The following is a 21,152-nucleotide window of genomic DNA, read 5'->3' on the forward strand; positions in this document are numbered from 1 at the left end:
TGGTGCAAGGAGCCCAGGCTGCCCCCCTTTCCACAAACCCGGGTGTCCAGACACATCCCAGGCCGAGGGGGCGCCATGCCCCTCCCCTTGCATGCCCAGCACCTCACAATCCACCTGCTCCTGTAACAAACGCTCCGGGGCCCCCCCCTTCGGGCCCCCACTCCCTGCCGATTTCGAGCGCGGAGGCAGGCTCTTACGCCGGCCGCCGCGCTGGGCCCCTATCACTCCCGAGCCCCGCCCCCGGGCCGGCGACGTCTTGCCAGCCGGGACCGAGTCCTCCTTGCAGGCCAGTACCGCCGCTCTAACACCTTCCGCCGCCGCCCGCGTAGGCCTTGTAAAGCCCACCCAGGCCTGCTCCAACACGCCCGGCCGCAGAAGGTCCGCCCTCCCAGCCCTCCCCAACACTCTCAAAGCCTCCCGCACTACCTCAGCCTCGCCTGCCATGCCACCCAGATAAATACCTCCGCCAAAAGACGCCAACAAAGACCAGAAACTCGCACCAACGTCCGGCACAGTCCAGCACGTATACTGCCACTTACGGGCAACAAACCGCCGATTCCGATCGTCCCCTAAACCCCCTAAAACTCCACAGAAATCTCCCACAGAAATCTAACCCACCCAGCAATGCCAGAATGCAGGAAGAGGAAGTCGCCTCCCCCCCCTGCATTCTTATACCCACCCCCCAATCACGCCCCCCACCCCAGCCTGGCCCTTCCCTGCGCGAAAGACCCCGGGGGAAGACTAGAATGAGTCTTCGCTTCACCGGGGGCCTCCATTGCTGCTCAGTCTGCTGCATCCACCTCCCGTCCGCGACCTCCCCTCCGTCATGCCCGCTGCAAGGCTGTCACTGGGTCTCTCTTACATTCCGGGGCCTCTCTCTTACCTCGACAAGTTGTTGAAGCTGGCACTGTGACACAAATGGTACCATGTATCACCATGCTACATCCTCCTTCATGCATCCCTCCTTCCTCTATAGTCCTTGCAGAGTGCCACTGCAGGCAGCGGAGGAGAAGAATAATTCCCGAAGCCTCAGGGGTGCTGCGCCACACAAGAGTTCAAATGGGAAGAGGCAGGGGGCGGGTGGGGCCTGTGACGTCCCCTGCTTCTGCCCTTTTGAACTCTTATGTGGCGCAGCACCCCTGAGGCTCCGGGAATTATTTCTCTCCTGTGTGAGAAAGAAGTTGTGGAAGGTTCCAGGGGCAATTCAAACGTGGCCTGTTGTGGCAGCCTTTATAATTTATTTGGATACACTGACTGGCAGTAGTGTCAGTCAGTGTACCCAAATAAATTATAAAGGCTGCCACAACAGGCAAGTGCAGCGCGGCCACCGCCCTCAACATCGTGCCGCCTGGGGCGGACCGCCCCCGCCCTCCCTAGCTACGCCGGTAAATTCTTGTCTAACCACAACTGCTGACAGCAGTGAAGTAATATGATTTCTCACTGATTTCCAAATCTTATACCAGTGTCTACTCGCTCTAATATTTAAACATACAGTTGTTGCAGATATGTCAGAGTTAGAACCTATGACCTGAAAAGCACAAAAAAATATCAGTAACAAACTTTTACGTTATTGGAGTATTCTATCAGCTAACTGTATTAAGATCCTCTTCAGCGCTCAACTGTCTTACTTGTGTGTTTTTGCCGAATCACCACACTTAATGCACTGGCTTACAGGTGTATTCGGGAATTTATTGCAAATGTAATTTCTACTGTTTGTTTCTTTAGATATAGAGCCACCAGTCATTGACCGGTGCAGATCGCCTTCGCCAATTCAAACAACAGAAAACGAGCACACTGTCAAATGGGAGGAACCAGAATTCTCAGATAACTCGGGTAAGATTTAGAACGGTGTGCACTTTCAAAAGAAGAGCAAGCATATTTGAGAAGGACCAATCAAACAAAAAAAGCAATACAAATGTGGCACTACAAGAGCCTCATCCATAGCATAACATGCATGAAAAGAATTATTATTAAAGTGATATGTGATGGTTATTTTTGTAAATTCGAAGTTTTCATTGTAAACATGTGGCTGCCACCTTAATGCAGCACAATGTTTTCTTGTTCTTTTCTTTTTATGGCAAGTTTGCAATAAACAAAAAATACTAAGAAAAGATGTAATCATTGCTTGCCAAGGCCAGACCTATTTACTTTCCAATGCCTCTTATAAACGTTCTCTATGGTTTCCTGATTCAGTGGCAATGATTTGCCTATACATGTGAGCCCTATGCTGCACTATAGTGTCCTCAGCAAATTCTCATTTTGCATCTAAATCTGAAGAAAAAAATGAAGAAACTACATATTATTTACAGTTCTTGAATGTTTCTGTTATTGATAGCGTTTTCGATGACATTCAGATTCAGTTAAGTCCTTGAGAGAAATGCAGCATCAGTAATAGGGCAACTGGAAATGTGCAATTTTGCGGCTCAGATGTTTTCTGCATAATTATGGCCCATCTCGTCTAAATCAAAGCCTAGAACAACTCTCCTATTAGGCAGTTGTCTCTCCTAATTGAACAAATTATGCAGGAGCTCTTGGTCAAACCTCTATCACGGGCAAAGCCACGTGATCTGCCCTCTTTCATACTTAAACTAACAGAAGATTTGAAGTTGTTAAAAAGAGGAGTCAATTGCAACCTGTGTGATGTTATTAAGCAACCCTCCTCTATGGCCGCAAGGAACCGAGTGAACCTATCAAGATCCTCATTCAGGAGAGCCATCTGGAATGACAAATGGGAAAGAAATGAGGTCTTCGGGCTTCACCTGCTAGAAGCCAGCAAGGGAAGGAACCCAAGCAAATCCTGGTCACTGATCAATCAAGTCACAATTGGAAGCATGAAGGGCACCATGGCCAACATTCCAGAATCACAGTGGTACGATTTTTTGTTGGCCCATTTTTCATCAGGGCCCAAATACTTAATCCACTCCAGCAGCCCGATACGCGCCCTTGGCGTCTGATCGGTGCCCCCAAAGGCCAGCTAAATGTCTGGCTCCTCCAAACCTAGCTAAGCCTGTTTTAGTCTAGCGCAGGGTTCTCCAAACCGGTCCTGGAGGGCCAGATCCATGCCAGATTTTTAAAATAACTAAATGTATCTAAATGGGGATATGCACAAAATCTGGCATGGATCCGGCCCTCCAGGACCGGTTTGGAGACCCCTGGTCTAGCGGAACGCTGCACACAGAAACTGGCAATGCTTTGCAAAGACAGAGCTCTTGGCCCCAACGGGCTAACTGGAATTCGACCCAGCTTTCTGGTCCGAGGTACTAACTACTCTGTTTCAATATTGTCTGGCAGTGGACCCCATCCCAAAGTCTTGGAGAGGATCCATAATCCAATCAATTTTTAAAGGGGGCTCGAAATCTAACCCTAGCCATTATCGCCTCATAGCTCTAATTGACAAGTATGCCAAATTGCATGCCAGCCTGCTACATGACGATCTTAAAGCTTGGGCAGAACTTCACTAGATCATACTCAAAAATCAATGTGGCTTTAGGGGCAAGTGTAGTACCGCCTCGAATCTGATGGCGTTGGCCCTCATTTGTGACAAAGCACTCAAAAGCAAAAGGGTGCTCTATTCCTGCTTTGTGGACTTCAAAGCTGCCTTTGACAACATTCCAAGAGGGCCCCTTTGGCATAAACCGAGGGATTGGGGGTTGCCAGAAGACCTACTGAGCGCAATAATACAGCTGCATACCAACACCTGGGTCTGAATTAAATTAGTAGACGGCTTCTGCATCTGAAGGAAGATCCCCACAAGCTCTGGATTGCAGCAAGGCTGAGTGATAGCCCCCCCCCTGCTTATTAACTTATATATAACATATATATAGCTGACATGTCACAGCACCTTGAAGATGCAAACTGCCACATGACTAACCTAGGAGGTCAAAGTATGTCACATTTACTATACGCGGATGACCTGGTGCTTATCAGTCAGACAATGGTAGGCCTCTAACGGCTCCTGACCACCTTACATGACTACACAGATGTGAACATGCTGGAAATCAATCAAGCAAAGACACAAAAAGGTTGTATATTAGCCAAAAGCCAAACCAGGCCCACCGGTGCCTGCTCAAGGGCACCAGGCTCGTGCACAGTAAGCACTATAAATATCTAGAAATTCTGCTAGCACTCACTTCACACATATGCACCATAAAAAACAAGGACTCCAGCCTAATGTTTGCCCTGTCATCCAAGCTACAAGGCCCCAGCCTTGACCCCCTCCTCCAGGTGATCAAAGCCAAAATCATCCCAACTCTAAAATATGGGAGTGACGTCACCTTGGGCAAGGAAGCAGGGACCGTAGCCAAACTGGTCACCAGGATATACAAATCCACTCTGCGACTTCCTAAAACAGCATCACCAGTGCAAGTGAGACTTGAGTACAACATCACAAGACAGCGGTGGGCCAGAGACAGCTGTTTCTTAACTTCTGCCACAGGCTCTGACAGGCATTACCCAATACAATGCATGGCCTAATCTGGCGCGAACTTGAGCATTGCGACCCAAGATCATCATCATATAAACAACACCTTGAGGCGAAACTGTCTGAATTCTCACTAACCGAAGCCTGGAATAAACATCTCTCACAACAGGTCTTCAAGAACTTAGCAGCCAGCACGACCAAAAAACTCTAAAAACTGGAAGACATGACAACTTTGTCTAAGCGCTCTCATGCGTGGTCAGTCATAAATGTATACTCTTCACTTAAACAGCAGTGCTACATCACCTGCACCTACCCTTTATGGATCAAATGGCAGCTTGTGGCATTAAGAATGGGCGAGTGGAATATTAGTGCTCACTTTCCTCCTTGGCACCACCTAGCTACCTACGATACTAGCTGCCGCCTATGCGGACAAGGTGAAGAAACTCTAAGCCACATTCTATGCGCTTGTCCTCAACTTATGCAGCAAAGAAATATCCTTCTCCGAGTTCACTTCATCTGGGTTGGGGTTGCCCAGGCAGACAAGCAGTCATCGCCAGCCTGAACCCAGCAAATTAATCATTAAAAATTAAAACTGTTAAATTCCTTCGCACTGCAGCAAGCAAACTGAACTCAGCTAATTGTACTAATACTGAAGCACTTTCCTCTCAATCTGAAACATTTCGCCCTCCGCACCGGCCGCCATTACTATCTACATATCAGGGGCCAGTTGAGCGTGTCACATTTCTGCAAGTTATTTTTTATTTTTTATTTTGGACTGCACATGGCACACCTAGAGCAGAAGAGCCCGTCTGCTGTCCATCTCAGCTTAGCTGATTGCTGCACTCTAAGTTCTGTGTTATGCCACATTTGAATACTGCTTCAGCGTCTTAGTCAAATCGGACCCACTTTGTGCCTTGTCTGCTGCTTCAACTGTTTTTTAAAACTCTGTAATCCGTTTTTTAAACTTTTTACAGAATTTTGTCAACCTTCCTTAATTATTCTTCATGCTCTGTTCTGTCTAAGGGCCGACGCCTCTTTTTCTGTTGGTCACTTAGTCTCTTTCCTTAGAAACCTGCGTCAAAAGAGGCATTAAGACCTGTCAGAACTAGCGTCATTACCATCTGTTATCTATACATGGGTTTATCTGCATTCTGGTTATTTACTTTTTTATATTTTTGTAAAGGTTTTATTAACTATACAATACATTTCTACATGCATAATTATGGATGTGGCACAGTTGCCACTTAATCCATTGTATGCTTCATAATCTGAAGATATAATTTAAAAAATATGTTCTAACTAAAACGGATCAAAAGTTACTAAAAACGTGGCAACACCTGTTGCTGAGCAGTAGAAGGCCTTTCGGAAAGGTTGACTAGCCACCTTTCCTTTGCATATTTCTGTATTTGGATGTTAGACTGATACTAATGAGGTGAAACCTTTGCCCAGATAGTGTTAACATGTGTAACAAGCACTGGTAAGTGCAATAGGTTTTGCCTATGTGATTAATAATAAGCAATCTTTTGTTTTAACTTGTAGCTTGGTGAGCAGTTGTGCAATATAAGTTACTGAAACTCTGTTAAAGTGTTATGACTTGTTTTTGAAAAATGCAATATAGTGTGCTGTGCTCAAGGCAAGCCTCACATTCTCGACTGAGCTCTGCATGTACAAGGTCACACAATATGTCAACTTTATTATGAGACGTTTTTATTGGTGGCCGTGCACATGAAACTTCTTTTGGTGCTTATCCTTTAACTGAAGACACGCATAAGTCATTGACCTGGAGATGACAGCAAGTGCAGACATTCACATACAACACAAAGGTCCTTGTTCATGATGTGAGCAGGTGAGTCACGCATGGCCAAGAAATAAACATCTGCCTGCCTCAGGGAAAGCAGCTGCATCATGCCTTAAACATTGAACCACTGCACAGCTCAGTGTACTGCCCACTAGCGAATGTGCACATGTCCTGGCATGGCAGCAGAATAAGTCATGGAGATGGTGCCCTGCTCATCTGAACATTAACCATGCAGGCTGGTGCACAGTAGCCACGCAGAGGAGGAGAGTGGAACGAGGGTTTTGGTGCTATGTACTAGAGTAACCTTTCCCCTACTTTACAGGGGATGGCTCCTGATTGCTAACTGGAACAGTAACTTCACATGCTCTATTATCCCCGGTCAACAAATTCTGTGCCTCTAATGGACATTTTTATCTGGACAACGCTTAAAAGCAAACTACAGCTCCGAATAGGATCAATATCCACAATCGAAGCAGACATATTGGGCAATACAAAACAAAACATGTTGACATAACAAACACTAAAGCACGCACTGTTCATAAAATGAAATCTAAGCAGAGGCGTTTTTTGTTCAAAAAATGCAGCTTGCTTTTCACGCCTTAAAGCTAACAAGTAGACAGAAAAGAGTCAGTTAGAGTGTTGCAGAGAGGGACGGTGGCAACATCGTGAGGAAGGGGCAGTGACTAGCAGCAGCAGCAGAGAAGCACCTAAGCACAAGGAAACAAACATTCCTCATCACAGAGTGATCAGTGGAGAACAGAGGGCACCAACAAGGAAAAGTGGTTGGTGTTAGGGAAAAGAGGCAACAAGGGGAAAAATATAAATACAACAAGCATCCATAGTACTTTAAAAGTACTAAAATATGTTTTATACTGGCCACCAGCATCTTGACAATACTTTGTTTTCATTTGAGTAACAATTCTAACTTTTTAAAAAAATCCTTACAATATTTTAGAACATTGTAAATGCCACTGTTGTTTTTTTAAAACTACTAAAATAATCTTATTTAAATTCACTCTAGTGCATTAAAAATATATGTTCTATTGTTAAAAAATATGCAGCATTGTTCGATCAATAATCCCAACTATAGAAAGCCTCAACATACTTTCATAAATGTTCGGATCAGTGGGCCTGGCTCAGGAGCTTATTGATATAAAAGCAGTTACCAACCCATGTAAACGGTTTGTTCACTAACTCAACCACGTAGTCAGTGACGGATTGGATAACTGACTCACTCAGCATGTTTTTCTTTTATCTTGCCTTCCCCAGCTGCTGACAGAAGGAAGTGGGGCTCCATATTCCAGCGGGAGGGTGGGCAGCGCAATTCTAGTATCGGTTAAGTACAAGTGCTGTAATTTTTGCTGTTATGTTTGTTGGGGCACCGCTATAGTTTATTTTCTTTGCAAAAATGCAGGAAGGGGAATCTGAAAAAAATACGGCTTGCATGTCATTGGCAGTTACTTAGCAGCGGTGCCTAGACCTGGCTTGCTGATAGTTTAAAGGTAATGAGTAGGTGAAACCAACTCGAGTTAAAGCCAGCATAAGCAAACATATAAGCAATAACAGAGTACGCTGCAGACGGGAAGCAGATGGGTGCATCGATAAAGGGAGACAAGTCGAACCGGGTTAAATCATAGAGCAGCTAAGTGACCTGACCTTGGCCACACAAAGCATGTCACGCGGCTGTCACAAGAATGGTGTTCAAATCGCAAAGCAATAGTTAACTAGAGTGGTTCCCTGCTTTGGCCCCAGGGTACTGGGGAGTGCCCTAGGGGTACTGGTGAGTGTGCTGCTCAAAAGTGAGCACTAGAATGGCTCCCATCTTCGGCCCAGAGGGGACTGAGGATTGTGTGAATGGAAATTGTACTTGGGCCACAGGAGACTGATAAGATAAACACACGAGGACAATACAGGAAATAGTATGCTACAGCCAATACAAATGGAGAAAAATGGCATGCACATAAACCAATAGAAGCAAGGTTGGGATGTAAGACCCTTTTAAGATTTATATCAAATACAATAGATTTCACAAGCACAGTGCAAGCGCTGTGCAGGCAAAACCTAAAAATGACAAAATAATAAGGTATTACTATAATAAAATGTGCTGCATAATTCCACATCATTTGTTTTTTCTTGCAGCATATTCTAGTAAACCCTACGGCATAATTAGGTCATCCTATGCCTGATAATTCTAGTGACACTGGTAATAGTATCTATTGTCAGTGTTTTCTCACGTATTTTTGAGAAATTGTATTTCTTGTTATTATTGCCTTTTCTAAAAGAACGAACTGATTATTGGCTTCAGACTAGAACTTGGCAACCCGCATGAATCCATCACCCTATTAAAAGAAAATGCCAAAGGATAACTCACAAAAGTCTGTTTCTTTTTAAATCAGGTTTTAATGGGGAACACTCAATTGTATCTATAAAATTACTATGTTGCTTAGAGACCATTAGACTGAATAGATTGAAAAAATATGCAACTCTTTATGAACCTAATTGAGATATACCGAGGATGATTCAAAATGTTTTCAAAAACATCAAAGTATGAAGAATATACCAAAAAGCAACACACGTTATAATTGACAGGGTTCAGGATATGGTGAAGGAAAGGGTGAATGCAACTTGCAAGGCCCTAGATTTTTTCAAACCATCTGTTTCTTTCACTAAGATCTATGGTGATTACACTCAGTGGTAAAATGGACTTCGCATCCTGTTTAGTGGTGACAATGCTAACAGGGAACATCACTGCGATGCAGCGGGATGGCCATGCCAAACATATGGACCACCATCTGGGGTGGATGGGATCACATCTGTCTCCGTTGATGAATCTCTTGACTAGCAGGCTGTCTACTGTGTGACTAAGAAAACTCTGCTGGGCCTGATGAAACATATTCTGGCCATTACATGCCAAATTCAAATCTGTAAAAGTGGTTCCTATGTAAAGCGCTCTAATGCTCTTGGACCAAGTTTACACTATATGAAACTGCAAAAATGTCTCACAAGTCTTTCTCAATAAAATTAATAAAACTTTCACCTGTCTGTAGAGTCTGCCTTGAAGACAATCATCACCATTTGTACTATCGTCCAGAGACAGTTGTATTGCCATCCAAGCTTCAAACGGGAAACTCTATCAATAATTGGTTTTACCAAGGAATATTGTTGTTTATATAGTACTTTAGCCTACGCTCGATACTATATTTTCATTTAAGACAGTCCTTTAATTTTAGAGGATTAATTTAACAGCTTTTCCTATTAAAGTTCCCATATGTTCTCCTGTTTACTGCAATTAGCATGAGTTAGATTAGTATTGCCTTCTGTTGCATTCCAGATTCCAAATTCAAGTGTTTCTGTATTTATGTAATAGTTCCTCATGATTGGCTGTGCAATGACTGTAAAGCTGAATACTAGGTGCCTTGTGTGCTTTTCCATATGTGTAAGCCTTGCTTCCTCCAAGACAGAAACACAGGCTGACAGTTTGATACTTTTGAGTGAGATCAAAGTTCATGCATGCACTGATTTCTGATCAATATTTACTTAGTTTACAGCATTAAAACAGCATAGTTGTTAAAGTTCCTCTTATAGAAGGAGAAATCGTATTGTTGACCTTTTTAGATCAAATGCATCTTTCTTTAAAACACCTAACCCTTTCTTGTTAACCTTTGGCCCTTATAGCTACCTCCAGTGCTCCTATGGTACAAGTCTACAATTCAGTGTGGCTTTGTGTTAGATGCCATCAATAGTTGGCGTATTGCGGTCCAACGAGAGTAAATTATGAAGTATGAGGGTCCCTTTAGCCAGTGCAATACCCAAATAAGCTTTGCTTACAAGTGTATGGCATCATATTGACTGCATTTAAGCTTCCTCAGACAAACAATCATGACTTTTACCACGGACATTTTGTCACTCTTTCTGTTGACTATATATTTGTTTTGCCTTTTGTACTCCGTACAAAAATTTTCTTGACAAAAAGCCTGTGGTTTGTCACACTGGTTAAGCAAAATGATCTGACACTGTGGGCTATGTAGCCCAATATAGATTGCTGGCTAATACTATTGCAAACCTTTTAATTAAAATGTTCTTTATAAAAACTAAATATAGAAGTAGTTGTTTTATTTTGAGGGTACTCCCACAGCGTGTGGCCGATAAGCAAAGCCTTACAGCACAAGTTTTTCTTACTAACATCTTGTTTAATCTACCTTTCATCCTAGACAACTGTTCTATTAGCATAGGTTTGTGAATTTTTTGAAACCACTACGCAGTGATGTATATTTGTATATGGTACTTCTAAAGCGCAAACCTAGCTAAAAGGCAGTGAAGCGCTGTGCATAGTAAAAGACAAGCATAAAGTCAACGATTATTAGCAGAGGATTGTGGATGATTAATGCATTGTAATGTAGTGTTCTTTAAAAAGGTGAGTTTTCCACTCTTTCCTAAATTGTATCAGTGTTGGGATAGGCCAGATGGATGCAGAGACGTTATTACAGATCTTGGGTGCATAGGTGGAAAGGGTCTGCAGCATTGTTTGTTCATTTTACACTTCTTAGTCTGATTTATGATGGTGTCTTGGCTGCGGGTGTGTCGAGACCCAACCAAGTGGTGAGCTTGTCTCCAAGAGAAGTGGGTGTGCTGGTCATGATGGCTTCGAAATTGATGCAGCTTGTTTTGAAAATACTGCATCCCCTGAATATGGCGCCTGGTGTGGTGGCACCAGTCTCACAACCTTAGATTTGGCACTGATTACCACCATCCAGATGCAAGAGTATGAGGGCTTGAATCGCAGTCTTGAACAGCAATCCTGAAGTTGTTTTCTGGAAGAAATGATTTGCCTTTCTTTAGTAGAGAACAGGTACCAAGCTGCCTATGTGTTGTTGGCAATGCGCTCCTTGAGGCTTAGAATGGTGACCAGGGGAAATCCACCTGACTTGACATCTAGTGATAGTTGTGGTTCGAAGCCCTCAAGTTTCAAAGTATTGAGCCAGGTGTGCACTAGATTTTGATTGTTGTTCTTGGCAAATAATAGGAATTCTGTCTTCATTGGGGTGAGCTTCAGGCATACCCTGGAAATACATGTCTGGATAATGTGCAAGCAGTGGTTAAGGTAATGAATGTCCAAAGCAGAGGAGACTTTCAAGTGCAGTTCTGTATCAGCAGCATATAGATGATTCCTGATGCGGTTTCCTTTAAGTAGAACACCAAGAGGCTCCACGTAAAGATTGAAGATGACAGGAGACCGTATTTATAGCACATGGTTCCATAGCTCATTCCTAATTACGCCAAGAGTGTATGTGGGTAGGTTGCTGGTGTAGCTGGTAAGTTATGTGACATGTCCATCAGTAGGCATACCAATATTTCACTGCATCAAGAGGTAAAACAACAGTTACCTAATAAAGACATTTTGTCTCCCTAGGCAATGCTTAATTGACATGTTTACTGCCAGAGAATAACGGCCTGGTACTGGTCTATTGCTCATTGTAAAAGTTGTTTTCCTACTAGCAGTTGCCTTGAGGATTGATGTCTAGCCACTTTTTAAGTTATTTTGGAAATTTTGCCTGAGCTGTAAGTTGTTGTTGTACCCTGAATTAGTGATATTCCAGTGTCCATGTATGTGATGTCTGGTTAATGCTACTCAAAACCATGATCTGTGAAAAAAAAATAACCAATAACAAAAAATCTGAGTATGTAAGTAAAAGAAGTGTTATACCATAATCCAAATAATAATCAAACCACCAACAGTTGTGAGAATAGCCAAATAAGTAGTACAAACTATTTTTTTCATAATGGCACAAAGATGACACACTGTGTGAGCAATCCATATGCAAATCACAGAAATAAATGTAATAGAAAGGAACAAGATTTTCCAATACTGAGTCTTGATTTTATAAAACCCTATTTTCACAAATTTTCATTAGTTTAGCTGACTAGAGCAGCAAAACATCCCCCAGAATGCAATAGGTTGTTATAGGAAAATTGTGCCCGTTTTATCAGTTTACCCAGGGAGAGTTCAACCCCAATAAAATTATAAACTCATCCCTCTAGGGCTAAATATAAGTAGGGCAAATGACAATAAATAGAAAATGTGGGATCAGAGCCAAAGATCTGACATACTGGGATGGGCATGCTGGCATCCTTCGAAGCCATGGATTGCAAATCCAATACTAGAAAAAGGATTTAGGAAACAATCCACAGTCAACAAGGATAGATTTTTGGAACCAATATAGCACACAGTTAGAGCAAACTAATGCCTACCCGCATACCAATGCAAAAAGAACAATTGATGGACAGAATGCAGAACAATGTCATACATTCACCCCAGTACAGATATCTGGGCCTAAATCCATAGTTTTTTTGCTCACCATGCCATTCCAGTTTCGACTCAGCCATATGCAAATCAGTCTTGACCCTGTGCCCCATGGGAACAGTCCAGCCCGAACTGCCAGACCAGGTTCTCCCTGGACTGGAAACAAGCATCCAATTGTGTGTCTTTTTCTTTCTCGCCCTAAGTGCGCCAGGTATGGCCAGACATGGGTCCTGGGCTCACTGTGACACTGGAATCAAGCTATCCTGGCTAAAGAGGGGTGAAACCCCAAAACCGGTCCTAGGATGCTTGTTTCCGGTCCTGGGAGGTCCTGGCTTAGCAGTTCGGGCTGGACTGTTCCCATGAGGCACAGGGTCAAGACTGATTTGCATATGGCCAGGTCTAAACTGGGGTGGCATGGTGAGCAACAGAATGATGGATTTAACCGAGATCTCTTGACTGGGGGTGAATGTTTTGAGTTGCTCTACATTCTGTCCATCAATTGTGTGTCTTTTGCTTTCTTGCCCTAAGTGAGCCAGGTATGCCCAGACATGGGTCTTGGGCTCACTGTGCCACTGGAATAAAGCTATCCTGGCTGAAGAGGGGTGAAACCCTGAAACCGGTCCTAGGATGCTTGTTTACGGTCCAGGGAGGACCCGGCTTAGCAGTTCGGGCTGGACTGTTCCCATGAGGCACAGGGTCAAGACTGATTTGCAAATGGCCAGGTCTAAACTGCGGTGGCATGGTGAGCAATGAATGATGGATTTAACCCAGATTTCTTGACTGGGGGTGAATGTTTTGATTTGTTCTGCATTCCATCCCTCAATTGTGATTTCACCCCATGAAATTCGCAAGTATTCTGGATCTATCTAAAGACTGAAGCCACCACTAGTGAAGGTTGGCAAAGTGGTAATTGAACCATACAAAACATCAGTGAACACAAACTTCTGCCTATGTTGCACCATGCTTTAAACATTGGTAAATTGTATGCATGAGAAAAAGCAATACCTGCTTCTCAAATGTTCCTGAAAACGTACTTACTTGTTAATTTTGTAGATATCACTCAAAAATGGCACAGTTAATACAGACTATTGTCAAATCAAGGTGAGCACTGGGGCATTGGAGCATAGTTTTTATCTCCACGCAAAGAAGCTATATACCATTAACAACTTTCTTTTGGGATGCAAGAATTTCTTTTAATCCAGTAGGTAAAATTAGAAGTAGTAGCAATGTCTATTTCATGGAATTGTTAGCATTAGGACTGCAAATTCTACCTCTGCATATAACAAAAGTTCCTCAACATAGAATATCAAATGCATATCAACATTAATCCCTTCTACAACAGTGGCTACTGTCGCCACAGGACTCCTCCAACGAATCAACTGTTATCTCAAAACCGAGCTATTGAAGATTTTTCAGCATGTATTTCAGTGAAAAAAGGCAAAAACATCTACCTTCGAACCTAGATTTAGGTTCCCACCCAACAAAAGATACAACTGACATAGTGGTAGGAGTTCACACATGAAAAACCTTACATAAAATGTAAATAGTGACTCTTTAAAGTGTGTAATTCAAAAGTTTAAATTGGAGCAGAAAAGGTACCATTCTTCCTATGCATTCAGGTCCCCCCATGAACTTAAGTAAAAGATAGGCAAGGTGACCATAAAACATTCATCTTGGAACTGGTGAAAATTAAGAAACGGAAGTGAATGGAATGATGTTGTGAGACAAATAAGACATAAATTGCAGGCATCAGTGCATAATCCTGATGAGGAGTTACCTTCAGCTTCAGAAGCTCGTCACATGACACATGCTTGTGAAGAAGCTTACAAAATAACAAGGCCATTCAAAATTGTAAAAATCATATAATTGGAGTAGCACAAGTATGCTCTGCGTGCCACTCTCGAGCTACTTGGTATGTGTGTGTGTGTCTGTGTGTGTGTGCACGTGCGTGCATGTGTGTGCGTGTACAAGTGGGTGATTTGTTTCTGGGGGTTTCAGTTGATGAGGGTGTTCTGTCTGCTGAGACCTGACTTGCCAAACTTGCTAGACAAATCAACGTTATTATGTTTTAAGCTGAATAAGCCCTATGGAATGAAAGGGAGGTCATCTGGGTAACCAACATTGCGATACCGAAGAGGCTTGCAGGAAAGGCAACAAATGTGGTCGAATTGGCCTACACCTAATTGTCATATTTACTAGACTGACCCTGCACCCGAGAAGTGTATATTTTGAGTATATGACTAATGTGATACAGCGTATATAAGCCACTAAAAACCAAATATCACAAAATTGAAAGACTTCCCAGACAAAATAAATAGTAAATGATCGTATGTCTTGATTGTAGTTGTATCAATATCCTTTATTTATCGTAACTCAATTATCCTCCTTTTCCAATTAAAAACACCACGTGATTGCTTTGCCGTCAGCGCGTTTCATCCCTCTTGGAACTTCTTCAGGGCTTATTATGGTACTGGGTCTTATATTGGTGATAAGTGTGGCTCCAACCAACCTTAACAGCAACGTAGATGGAGTGAGGTGTATTTATTTCTTATGATGATCCTGAATATATGGCGTTATCAATCTTGTTCTCTCTCCAAGATGAAGAATGTAACTTATAAATTGAAATACTTCGTGGGGACTGCGTGAACTGATCATTGGGGACACTCCACCATCCAGGAAGATTATTTATAAGCAGCGAGCATCCATTACTTCAGGTGAATCTAATATTAGTGCAAAGAACTCAGATTACGGAATCCTTATGAATCACGAGAACTGTTTTTATTACCCCTTCATCTTGGAGAGAGAACAAGATTGATAACGCTATATATTCAGAATCATCACACTTATCACCAATATAAGACCCAGTACCATAATAAGCCCTGAAGAAGTCCCAAGAGGGATGAAAGGATTTGCTTACTATGGTTACCCCTACTTTTTGCTGTTTCACTGATTTGTCGACTTTAGCCTGCTAACCAGGTCCCCAGCCTAGCTGCTTCCTCTCTAAACTGATTGTGTGTACATTAGGTACACTTCAATTTGGTTACTGGATTACCCTTGTGAGTCCCTAGTATATGGTACCTTAGGTACCAAGGGCATAGGTAACCCAGAGGTCTACCAGGGGCTGAAGCATGTATTTTGCCACCCCTGGGAAGCCTTCCAAAATGGCACCTCAGGTCTGCTACTGCAGCCTGGGTAAGGTGGTACTTGTACCCCTTACTTAGATATAGTATACCTATATCTACCTATATATATATAGACACATATAAACCTATAAGTCACTCCTATGGCAGGCCTTGACAATCCTGAAGGCAGAGTGCTTGGTTTTGTGTGAGAGGGTACCCAAGCATGAGCTGAGCCCCTCTGCAGCTTTCAGAATTCCTTCTAGCTGTTCTATGATACAGCCAGACCATATAATCTTAAGTGCATTATAACCTCGCGGTTATTGCCAACTTTGGGATGGCTGCATCAAAACATGTCGTGTTTGGTGTCAAACACTTTGGAATACTACCCCCTGCCAGTTCTGGTGGCGGCGGTAGCATTCCACCCTTCTAGAGGGAGAAGACCTGTACACACTGGTAAACACGGTAGAAGTTAAACAGAGCCCCAGCATTACAAAATGGGTGCTGCTGCCACAGACACAAGTATGACCTCCTGCTGCTGGACGAAACTCCGGCAGGGGAGGTTTGGACAATAGGTTTCCTGTCCAGGGAGGTGCCAGCACCTCCCCAGACAGGCTTTAGTGTATTGGGGCAGGGTGGATTGCATTCAGTTAATGCTTTCCAGACAGTGCCTGGGGCACACAAGGTGTCCCCGTGCATTTCCCAGTTCAAACCGGTTGCTGGGTCACTCAGCCCCAGCTCTGGCGCGAAACTGGACAAAGGGGACCTTAGAGTTAGTCCATCCTCTAAACTTAGTATAAGTATATGACCCCAGTCCCTAGGACTTTAGATTACCCTGACGAAACTCTGAAACATAAATCTTGGACCTTCGACGTTCCATTTCGACTGGAAGACAGAAGAAATCTCCCTTGGGGTCAAGGAGTGACCCCCCTGTTCAAACAGGTACCAAAGAAGCGTCTTGCCGGTCTGCATGTTCGAGCCTCCCGCCGGATCCCGAAGAATCTGTGACACAGAACATGGACTTCCAGACATCTCCGAGGCCGACACGAGTCCCCAGCAAAGCTGAGACCTGTAGCCATCAAGAGAGACGTGGTACCGGAACTCCTGGACATCCAGCACATTTGCTAGTGCATCGTCTTCCCAAGCTTTCCTGAAGTTGTGCATTGGGCTACTTGTAGTCCAAGCCCTGAGCACCTTTTGCACTGAAGTTTGTGGGCCTACACTCCATGAGTGTTCCATGGGTCCGCTTCCTGCATTTCGGCTTGAGGCCCCTTTGCGATCCCTGGTCCGTCGACTAGTGGGTCCGCACAAAGGAATCTTCTTTGTTTCTTTGGCTTTCCTGGTTACTCCAGATGTGCCCTGACACCACTCCAAAGGGTGAGTCCTTCAGACCTTGCTGGTCTGCACAGAAGCCGATCTTATCATGTTGCGTGGATTGCTGTTGCCAAGGCCTGTTGGGTCCAATCCGGATACCGATGCTGCAGCACTCGACATCCGACATAGGACAGCTCAAATCCAGCTCCTGGTTGTCGGCAACGCCTCCTGGACCTCGTGACTGAAGAGTCAAGCTTCACCTACATCGCCCAACATCGGCTGGCATCTTCTTGTCGCCTTCCTGGTCACTGGCTAGTGACCCAGACTCTGTCCCCTCTCCTTTCAGTTTCTTCAGATCTCCGATCCACCCTTGGATCCATTCGGACACATTCTTCTGGATGCCTGCAGCACTTCTTTGCAGCTCTCCATTGGAAACGACGATGAAACCCGACACGAAAAGACACCTATGCACCCGGCTTCCCTGGGTGAGGTAACACGAGTACTTCGGTGCTCCCGTGGGTCTTGACTCTCGAAGTGTCCCGTACTGAAGGGGTTTGTTCCTAGTCCGCGCCTAAGTGTCCTTATTCTTTAAAAATCTAATAATGACTTTCTACATAGAAGTCAATGGTGATTCGCGGCTGTGTTTAGACACTGCAAGTGTCCCCCGTGTGTCTCCTGTGTTCCTACCTTGGGTGGTTCCTGGTTGCCCCAGCAGTTCTACAGGCACTAGGCCTTGCTTCTATCTCTCTCATGGTTCTTATACCACTTCTTAGTATATGGTTTGTGAGGCCCATAGGGCAAAACGTATACTGTGCTAATTTACTGTGTGCTATTTTTAAGTCCTTGTATTGTACTTTTGACTCTAGCGTCATAAAGAGACTAGAGGGTTGTGTTTAGAATAAATACATATATTTTATATATATACCTGGTGTGATTCTGCTTTCATTTGGTCATTCAAGAGATTATAGACTGGTAAAGCAAGCTGCTTTACATTCCTTCAAGACTTAGCCTGAAGGCTGCTCTCCACAGCTACCACTAGGATAGCTTTCTATAAAGGTTTTTATAAACCTACCATCAATAAGGGTCGTTTGGACTGGTGCAAGGTGCCCACTAGAATAGTGGACATCATATGCCAGGCCAACTTCTAACAGGGGGGAGCAATTTGTGTAGCGCTTTCCATATGTATGCAATCTACGTACTATGGGGGCACTGCTGCGGCAGATGTTGAAACATATTATTCTGCCTCACACCTCTTGGTGATCTCGAGTGGTGTTATGGGTCGCAGTCAGACCCGGCCTTCGCAGTCGAGCGGATCGCTTTGTCCGGCACCCCCTTGCTACACCTCCCGTATAGCAATGCTTCCCTAGACACACTGCCACTGGCTTGCCAGACAGTCATACAAATCTGGAGGCGGACGGTTTGGTTCATGGGATGGTGGGGTAGACTAACCCGTTCCACTCCCCTATGGCATGACACCTTTCTCCGGCCTGTTGCAGCGCTCTGCGGTTTCCGCAAATAGAAACTCATTGGAATTTCTACGCTGGGGGATATCACGCAGGGCACTACCCTTAAATCCTTTCAAGGGCTGCAGTCAGATTTTGACCTTCATAAATCACAGTTTCATCGTTATCTACAGCTGCAACATGCCCTTGATCCCTATATATGCCAACTGGAGGCTTTGCCTGTATTCCACCCGTTAGAGGGGTGCCTACTGATGGGGGACATCGGGGACCACAATGCACACGCAAGGACAACGATCCATAAAACCAGAACAGCATAGGCGGCGGATCTGCCGGCCCTCACAGATGACGACTGGGCTGAAGCCATAGCCAGCCCCGTTACTCGGCAGTGTCTGCAAGATACAGGCTCATTCAGTTTAAGTACGTCCACCGGGTGTATTACACTCGTTATCGGCTGTGGAAAATGGGGGCAATTTGGTCCCAATTCGGTCCCCTATGTGCCTCCACAGTAGCTCAGTGGAGGGTTCCTTTTTAGGTCTCGCTGAGCTAGCGCATGCGATGCCCTGAGACATTTAGTAGGTGAGTTTTCAAAGTGCTACCCCACACTTTGGCTGGCCTAGCAATTGCGTTCAGGCGAGCGTGCACGTGCGCAGCTGCCATCTGTCTTTCACGGGTCATTAAGTGCACTGCTCGGCCGCACGTCTTGTGGCTCCTGCCATGTCTGCTTTTGATCCTCTCGGCCGCAACTCTTGTGACTCCTGCCATGCCTGCTTTTGACCCTCGTGCGCCCGCGCACCACTCGGCCACACGTCTTCTTTAAACATCAGCGGAGAGGGCAGGCTGCATTCCTGACTCCCTTTTGGTTATAGATTTGTGATTACTTGTTTGATGAACGAGATGACCACGACACGCGCCTTGTGGCCACAGGAGTTTTAACAGGTTTTTAAAATACATCAACAAGAGTAACCTTTCTTGCCCCCTTTGCTTGGAGCGACCAAAATACAGCGTGCTAAACTTAACTCTTTGACAAGGAAAATATTAAAACAGTGCAGTGAACCTTTCATTTTTGTATTTACAATGATCGATGTGAACAATCTTTTTACCGTGAAGATGATTTAACTCTTGCCTTCTTTGTTGCATGACTTTAATTGTTTTGCGTTTAGAAATTGCAGCAATACCTTTCTCCGTTTCTTTAAATTGTAAGTTTACATTTTGCATGTCTTACATTAAGGCCGAAAACATGTATTACAATAAAAGCAATGGAATACGAAACGCTTAAATAAATGCCCCTATTGACTAGACTAGCCTGTTGATATTTCAGCTAAACTGTTCTGTGCTAAGTACTTGCAAGGTACATCCGATACACGGGCTCGCAATCACCTTTTTGATATATATTGTGTGTTTTTTTAAAGTTTATTTTAAATTCTTATATAAAAAGTAAAGTATTTTATGCATCATCGGATGGAGAGCATTCATCCCTTGAAGTTCATCTGCATTGTTAGATGCCTTAGATACATTTCTCAACCCATTTTTGGTTCAGGTTCCAATCGTTTACATTTATCTCGGTTCCAGGCGATGCTTGGCAAGTGATTAAATACATCAGACTGGTCCTTTGTATTTAAGAATCTAGCAATTAATAAATCTTTGGGGATAGGGGTTGGCTGAACCTGGACTTTTGCCAATAACTACCACTGTGCCATGCCTCCCACATTTAACCCTTATTTAAGAAGAGTACTTTCCATGGTTCTACCGAAAGGTAGTGCATAGGATTGCAAGACTGCTTTCAGATTTCTGACATTTATACATTTCTAATTTTAAAGCCAATCCATTAAAATGAGGCTTCCACAAATTAAGCATTATGCTTCTCACCCGAACATATACAGAAACCAACTTTAATCACCTTAAAATTACTCTTCTGATATTGAATGTAAATGTTGTAAATGTAAATGTTTTTGTACTTGTATAGTGCACAGCTACCCGCAGTGGGTTTCCCGGCGCTTGTACGAATACCGCAAGGGAACCCTTCCTGGCTTTCCCTGTGAAGTGTCCACTTCTGGGAACCCCCATGGTGCAGACCAGGCATCCCTCGCGTTGTGGGGGCCGTTGTGGAGACTAAGCAAGCTATTGCCCAGAGTTGCAGCATGGGACCCATGATCAGAACAGGCACTGAGGTGAGAATATCCGGTCAGGGGAATTAATGAGCCCGAGACCCGCTGAGGTGGGAATCGAACCCTGGTCCCTGGCCAGAGCTCTGCATCAAGGTCTGCCTGCTCTAACCATTGAGCCACACTTCACTGCCGTTCAGTATGAGAAACATCCTTAAACAAGCATTTGCATAGCCAATAGGTGTCGCCTTTGAGACTTTATAAGTGTTTGGCCATGCAACAGTTGATGTTGTTGCACCAAGGATATTGTGCTGCATAACTAAATCCTTATAAGATCCCAAAAGCGAGACCTATTGGCTATGCCAATGCTTGTTACATATGGTGTGGAGCTGTGTGGTGATACATCCTTTCCAGACCACTGTGGTGTCTTGCCTGGTTCGGGTCCTGGCATGGACTGTACCGCTGGATCCTAGACTGGTACTTTTACATGGCACGGACGACATTGGCGGGAATCGCTACAAACAGCATCTGTTATTTCTTGGCCTTACTTTAGCCAAAAGTGACATAGTGCAGGAATGGAAAGACCCCTCCCCGCCCAGTGTGTCCAACTGGAAAAAGACCTTGGACAGATGTAT

At 44.1% G+C, this 21,152-nt stretch overlaps 1 protein-coding gene across 2 annotated transcripts in view; it reads left to right on the forward strand.

Moving 5' to 3' along the window:
* The window catches only part of SVEP1 (sushi, von Willebrand factor type A, EGF and pentraxin domain containing 1), a 1,097,507-nt gene that overhangs the window by 554,261 nt on the left and 522,094 nt on the right, over positions 1-21,152 (forward strand). For both annotated transcript variants that reach the window (XM_078676696.1, XM_078676697.1), the window contains exon 10: positions 1,726-1,833. In XM_078676696.1, coding sequence (XP_078532822.1) covers positions 1,726-1,833 — 108 coding nt within the window. The remainder of the gene's footprint in view (positions 1-1,725; positions 1,834-21,152) is intronic.

The sequence above is a fragment of the Lissotriton helveticus genome, chromosome 2_1, assembly GCF_964261635.1.
Source record: "Lissotriton helveticus chromosome 2_1, aLisHel1.1, whole genome shotgun sequence".
Lineage (NCBI taxonomy): Eukaryota > Metazoa > Chordata > Amphibia > Caudata > Salamandridae > Lissotriton > Lissotriton helveticus.